We start from the raw sequence: 7,632 nt of genomic DNA on the forward strand, positions 1-7,632 counted from the left end.
ATGCATGAATGAGTCAAAGCAAGGCTCTGGGCATGTTTTTATGAGAGTATAACATTATAACGTAATATAAAATAAAAAAAATTGATTTTATGTGATATTGCCCCTTTAAATATTCACAGAATCCCATATTTAGCAGATGAGAGGGAAATATATTTTTATTTCAAAGAAACATACTATTTTTTACCCCAAAGTACAAAAACAGAAAAATGTTCCCATGTGAGGTTCATTTGTTTCGTTCTGCTGTTTTTTTGCATCTCCTTAGCAACTCACCAACCATATCCGAGACACCCTGCCAGCTTTCCGCAGCAAGCTGCAGGCCCAGCTGTTGGCTCTGGACAAGGAGGCAGAGGAATACCGGGGATACCGGCCTGATGACCCGTCTCGCAAAACCAAGCAGCTGTTGCAGTCAGTACACAGTTTTACCCACAGCAGAAGCATATTTGTGGAAGTTCCCTTTTCCTCTCGACTAATGGCAATGGCAGACGTCAGAAACCGATGGCTTTGTTTCCCCCCGTCAGTCATGTTTCTGTGAATGTGTTTCAGGATGGTGCAGCAGTTCTCTGTGGACTTTGAGAAGAGAATTGAGGGCTCAGGGGATCAGGTGGACACGGTGGAGTTGTCAGGTGGAGCTAAAATCAATCGCATCTTTCACGAGCGCTTCCCCTTCGAGCTGGTCAAGGTGAATGACTCATCAGACATAAACAGGAGGAAGCAGTGTCTGAAATAGTAATAATAATAAAAATAATAAAGCATTTTCTTATTCAAATTAAACCCAAATTGGTCTTTAATAAAACACTTGTATTTTTCTTTATTTGAGCGTTTTACCCCATGTCTAAATGACCATCAGCATTTGAAAAAAAAGAAAGAAAAATTGGTAAACTTGACAAAAATATTTTCTTGGATTAAAACTTTTTTGGTGTTTTATGTTGAACATGTTGAAACAGACACACCTGTTTAAACATATTGACTCTTTATCACTCACTGATTTAAACAGGTTCATTAGAGTTTAACTTTTACTTAATATTACTTTTAAATAAAACAAAGATTTTTAAGGATGAATTTAGCACTAAATGAAAGTAGAACTTTTATATTTTCTGTTTTATTTGAGTTTTGGTCAATACCGCCCCAAATCCAAGACTATATTTGACGTTTTTGTTTGTTATCTGGGAGTTTTTGTTATTGAATTTATGCATAAATAAAGACATTACCGATCTCATTATTTGATGAAAGTCCCTCTTTTTTTTTTTCCAGATGGAGTGTGATGAGAAGGAGATGCGGCGTGAGATCAGTTACGCCATTAAGAATATTCACGGTATCAGGTCGGTGTTTATCTAAAATATTTTACTGCCTGAACTGTTTTTATTTAATGTTCAAGTACAAAAAAAAAAAACCTGACATTGTCATGTCTTTGCCCTCTGAGTTTTAACATCAGCAGTTTTCAGTTTTGGTTAGAAAAGTCAACCACATTCTGAAAATATTTAAAGATGAATTTTTCTCATTAGGGCTTGCCATTTCAAATACATAAGAGCAGGGGTGCCCAACCTTTTTTGAACCAAGAGCTACTTTTGAAGTCGGCAGTTTGCCGAGAGCTACTCGTCCAGTCTCAGTATCAAAAAAACATAATTTTGTCTCCCTACTCCTCACTTCTTTAAAGTAAATAAAACAGAACGTAATGTGTTGCTAGTTTTTATTTAAATTAAAGTATTGTCAAAAATCTATCTACTTAACCATATATTTACCTGCAAAAAAAGAGAAAAGATCAAATCCTTACTTAACTCTTGACAGTGAAACAGAAAAGTGATGCTTGAACAAAAAGTACCATTTTTTTATCTCCTTCAATCAGTACTCACTGTAACGTGCGAGCTATGAGGGATGGAAACCTGCACACTGAGAGAACTACAGACTTAAATAACTTTGGAGCACGGGAACTCATCTCCATTTATTCAAAGAACTCTACTCTCTTCTCTCCATACCTCCATAGGGAGGAAAAACAAAACAAAAAAACTATCAGGTCAACATGGCTACCACAAGAGTACTGCCCTTTTTATCAAAGTCAAAGCACACAATATAAAACTCTCTCGCAGGCGGCTATAAAACCTGGTGCTGAGCTTCCAGGACCGGTTTCACCTGATCAGATCTGTTCCTTTTATTGCCTGCCATTGTTGAAAGTAGCAATAAATATTCAGTTAGTCACACACACACACACACACACACACACACACACACACACACACACACACACACACACACACACACACACACACACACACACACACACACACACAATGTATATATATATATATATATATGCTGTATGTATATATAGTAAAAACAAGGCAGGGTTTATTGAGCAAACATCAGTAGGTTTATACCAAAAAACAACAAAAAATCCATTTCGTTTTGAAGAGACAAATGCACACAGTATTTACACATACTAACTCTAAATACGCATATATTGTACAAAGTAACTTACTTGTTACACTGTTATAAAAGTCAACATACAAACAACTATCCAAATATTCATAAAATAAAAAATAAAAGTTTAAAACTGGCTTCATTCACAAGAATGATGCGCTCAGAAACTCCATCAAACTAATGTTACCTTTATTCCGAAGAAGCTGGTTCCTCAACGTCTTCTTTGGTCTGAAAATCATCCTGGAACCTTCATGGTGGTTTGATGAGTCTTGAAGAACATCTTCCAGACATTATTCTATCAAAATATTTCCTCTCTGCTCTGAAAAAAAAAAGCTGTCTCTCGTAACTTTCCACTACACTCTGCATCGTGCGTCTCTGGAGGAGGGTAAACAAAGAGGTTGTTTCGCGGGCTCACTGCAACTGGTCACGCTATATTACTGTAAAAACCCATCTATCAACGAAAACCCAAGATTCTTGGCAGGAACCGCTGGAATATTTCAGATTGTACAAATGGTTGAGAACTTACGGCATTTTAAAACAAAAGGTGACAAAATGCGTTGGTGCCGACACGCTCAGTGTTAAAGCCTGACGGGGAGGCAGGCAAAGCCTAAATGCTGGTATAGTAGATGAGCTTTGACAAATTCTGAATGCTAAATTAAAATTCAAGTTGTCCACCGGAGCTAACTTGAAATTGCAATAACTGTAATTTTAAGACAAATCGTTCTGAAACTCTATGTGGTTGTAGCTAAGAATGATCCCCATCACAAACTGAAGCCAAATCAAAAATCCAAGATGGCTGCAATAGCTAAAATACAGTATAAATTTGGTCCTAAATCAGACGTTTTTAGACATAATAGTCTAAACTTTGGGAGGTTGGTAGCTGAGAGCTAACTCAACACAGTCTGAATGCTAATCACAAGTGCTAATTTTAGAAATGGCTGTAAATCAGCCATTTTTCCACATACAAAGCTGAAATCTGGTAGTAGCTGAGAACTGGCTTAGAAAAATTTTAAATCTTATTTTAAAATTCAAAGATGGCTGCCAGAGCAAATTTTAGACTGCAAAAACTAATAATGGTTTGACATTTGGTGTCGTGTTAGCTGAGAATAATTTGCGTCACATACTGAAGCCATATCAAAATCCAAGATGGACGCCATATAGCTAAATTAGCTAATAGTTTAGTTGTTTTTAGACATATTGAGCTAAATGATGTGGTGATAGCCAAGATAGACAAGACTATGTTAAAAAAAATCCTGCACTAAGAGGCAAGCCCTTTCCCAGTTTCTCCAGGAACTATTAGTCCAGCCAGTTTGCATGCCATCTGCGTTGATATCAGAAAATGTTGCTCTTTTTTTGTCCAGAACTGGACTTTTCACTCCAGATATGGCTTTTGAGGCCATAGTGAAGAAGCAGGTTGTGAAGCTGAAGGAGCCTTGCATCAAGTGTGTGGACATGGTCATCCAGGAGCTGATCAACACTGTCCGCCAGTGCTCCAACAAGGTAACCCTACCACTCACTGGGGATTAGGATGAGGATTAGCAACATCCAGGCTGTTGAACGGTGTGATGCGTTTTCAGTTGGAATGTTTCCCGAGGCTGCGTGAAGAAACTGAACGGATTGTGACCTCTCACATTCGAGACAGAGAGAGCCGGGCCAAAGACCAGGTGAGAAACTGGTTCACTTGACTGTTGGAACCAGATTCTGTGTTATTAATCATTTGTTGTCATTCAGGCTTTTCTTAAAACTGAGTCAGGTGAAGTTTGAAGTTCTGTGGAGCAAATGTGAAATATTAAACAGCTGTATTAGACAGCTCTTTGAATCACCTCAAGTTTGACCAGATTGATGAGCTAATGGCTAAGTTTGAGTGGATTAAATCCACTCCTATTAGGAAATTTTATGGCAAACGCTGACATCATTTTCACTATTTCCAGTTAATTTGGTGAAACTATTATTCCTGTTCTGCAGCTAAGCTGTTGTTGCTGCTGTTTGTTTGTGAGAGTAACCGCTGAACTTTAATAAGAAAATAATACGAAACTCACTGCAGTTTATGGTTTAGAACAGTGGTTCCCAAAGTTGGGGTCGGGACCCTTCCGTGGGTCATGAAACATCAAGTGAGGGTCCCCAAACTGTTTCCACATATCAATTTAAATGCAAATAAATTGTTCATTTTCACCATAATTATTAACAAAAGGAAACAATAATAATAATAATAATGTGATAAAAGGTTTGCTTACTGTATATAGTTATTATATCGAGTTATTAGCAAAGTTTGCAAACGTAAACCAGTAAATCTCGAGCCACAAGTTTCTGCAGCTGTTACTGTTCGTGGGCCGGAAGCTGAAACGTATGAAAACCACTGGTTTAGAAAATAGTGTGAAAATTCAGAAATGTATTAAAATGAAGTTGTTTTAGTGCAGCAGTTTATTTTAGACTTGGCCGAATCATGTCCAGATTAAAATGATTCTCTGAGCTGAGGTTTTTCAAAGAGCTATCTACAACAGGTAAGATATTAATGTTTTGAACTGTTCCACAGAACCTCACTAAAACAAATTTATAAAGTTACATTTTAAGCTGTGAAAAATGTTTTTGTCTTGTTTCAGGTCTTACTGTTGATCGACCTCCAGCTTTCTTACATAAACACCAACCACGAGGACTTCATTGGCTTTGCTAAGTAAAGATTTAATCTCATTGCTTTGCTTTGTCATGATAATGTTTTCATTGTTTAAAACTCAGGAGATCTTTTGGTTTTTCTTGTTGTTTCCTCCTCTCATCTTGTTTTCTCTGTCTTTTCTGTTTCGTGGTTTTCCCGCCGCAGCGCTCAGCAGAGGAGCAGTCAGACCAATAAGAGCCAGAGTTCAGCAGGAAATCAGGTGAGTTTTCATTTGTTTTCCTCATCATATGCACACAGAAACATACTTAGCACTGGAATAAAAACATATTTCAGTTCAGTGTTTGCATCGCACCTCAGTTTTGCTTGTTTAACTTATTTATGTTATTTTTTTTATTATCCATGCATGCTGTAATGTTTGAGTTGGACACAGGTTGTGAACAGTGCTTTTTTTTGTCACACTGTTTTTTTTTATATTATATTTTACTTTTCTCATCATCATTGCTAGTTTTGTTGTTGAGACATTTCCCTTTTGTTTGAACCCCTCCTGTGTTATTAAGGTGCCACCTTGCATTTCATCCCATCCCTTAGTGAGAATCTCAGCTGCCCTCTTTCAGGGCGCCTGTCGGTGAGTACGGCTCATGGCGTGTGCCTGCAGTTACACCTCTGCCCACCAGGTGGAGCTCTCCAGCACTGCTCCATGAAAACCTTTCATTTTCCGCCCCGACAGGTCGAGAATGCTATTTGATGAGAGAAATGTTGAGCATTTTCTTTTTTTTTTTTTTTTTTTTAAGTTGCTTAGAAAAGTTGCCGTTGTTTTTCTTTTAATGCTGCAGGGTGTCTAAACCCCCCCACATTCCCTCCTGTTGCAGGCCTCCTCTCCTCCCGCCTCAGGCCTGATTGTAAGAGTTTCCTCTAACTGTTTACTCTCTAACACCGCCTCCATTCACTGAGAGCCGCAGACTACAAGGGGTTACACCCGAAAAACACGTAGAATGAAATTTTTACTTTTGTTTGACACGTCAGAATGAGGCGCCAAGTGTGTAATGAAATGTTAAAAAGATTTCACTAACATATTTTTCATTATTTAGCTCTGTTCTTACATACAGCTATTTTTTTTTACAAAATTCTAAACATAAATGTTAAAAAATATATTTAAATGTTAAATCCTGAATCTAAATGTAAAAGTTAAACCTAAATGCTGAAGTTCACATTCAGGTATTTTGGAATGGAAATCAGCCTTTGCTTGGCACATGTTATGACATCATCATCCTGAGACAGCAGCAACCACTAGCGTTCCAGTGCAGCTAAATGTTCGCTACAAGACATCAAACTTTCAGTTCTGGCTGGTGTCTGCTGGACCGCAGGGACCACCCTTATTGTTTTTATGAACACATTTTGAATTTAGAATTTTATCTTTAGCAGTGTTTGAAGTGTTAGCAGAAGTTAGATGACCAGGATGATGTCATCATCCTGCGACAAACATCAACAATGGCTGTGTCCAAAACGACAGGCCAAATCCTCCGGAGGACCCAGACTACCCAGTCGAGGTGGGCCGGGTCCTTGGTAGACCAGGAAGACTGGTAAAAAAGCGTCTGTGAATTTGGACGGTCTAGCCTCCCCTCCTTACCCCGGCGTACGTGACGTCACCTAGCAACTGTGACGATGCTAAACAAGCAAACTTAAATCAAAACTAGAAAAATATCAATACATCAGCATTATTAATATCACAAAACTATAAAATTAACTTAAAGGTATCATTTGAAGAACTAATTGACCCGCTGTAGGTTCATGTTTATTTCACGTTTTTTAATGACAAAAATAATATGTAAAAACATGTCCATGCAAATGATAAAAGTATTAGAATTACAACCGCTAAAAATTTTTTATTTTTATATTGCCATATTTTTATTTAAAACATTCTTTTCTCTCGCTTCGTCCGCCATTTCTAGCATAAAAAAATCTCCGGTTGGGCCGCAATGCATTATGGGATATGGTGGGCCGGGAAGGATCCATCAGACCAGTCCTTCATTCCGGGCCAAAGGAAGGACGTATTTGTCGGCCGCATCGGAGGAGTCTTCGGTTTTGTACGTCCTTCGTCGCGGCGCTGTGACGTATGCGGCCGACAAATTCGGCCTGTGGAGGACCCGTCCTGCCATTTTGGATACAACAAATGGCTGCTGCTAGCCACCGCTAGCTCTTGCTAATGCTGCTGAAGTGAGCTAAATAACAATAAAAAAGTGGAAAGTTGGGCTAAATAATAAAAAATATGTTAGTGAAATTTTTAACATTAAATTTTACACTTGGCGCCCCATACATCGGTGTTTATTCAAGACAAAAAGAAAAAAAAACCATTAACATTTGTTTTTGTTTCTTGTCTTTTTTTAGGCACAACACAGCTTGTGCATTAGTGGCTAAAGAGAAAAGCTTTGTTATAATTTGGGTAACCTCCTTAGTGAGTCTTAGGCGGTCCAAGTCTGACAGTAATCCAACTGTTTAATCACCTGGCACCGAAGCCACAGACCTGCCTGAGTTGGACCTGTTGTGTTAATGCATCTAACACACACACACACCCACACCCACACACACACACACACACACACACACAC

At 38.3% G+C, this 7,632-nt stretch overlaps 1 protein-coding gene across 1 annotated transcript in view; it reads left to right on the forward strand.

The window, feature by feature from the left end:
• dnm3b (dynamin 3b) overlaps positions 1–7,632 on the forward strand; it is a gene marked incomplete at its 3' end in the record, with an annotated part of 38,241 nt that overhangs the window by 18,135 nt on the left and 12,474 nt on the right. Inside the window, 7 exon segments of the mRNA XM_014013816.1 lie at positions 263–405; positions 544–679; positions 1,252–1,319; positions 3,777–3,915; positions 3,993–4,079; positions 5,016–5,086; positions 5,231–5,285. Of these exon segments, the coding sequence (XP_013869270.1) occupies positions 263–405; positions 544–679; positions 1,252–1,319; positions 3,777–3,915; positions 3,993–4,079; positions 5,016–5,086; positions 5,231–5,285 (699 nt within the window).

Source organism: Austrofundulus limnaeus, unplaced genomic scaffold, assembly GCF_001266775.1.
Source record: "Austrofundulus limnaeus strain Quisiro unplaced genomic scaffold, Austrofundulus_limnaeus-1.0 Scaffold106, whole genome shotgun sequence".
In the NCBI taxonomy this organism is placed as follows: Eukaryota; Metazoa; Chordata; class Actinopteri; order Cyprinodontiformes; family Rivulidae; genus Austrofundulus; species Austrofundulus limnaeus.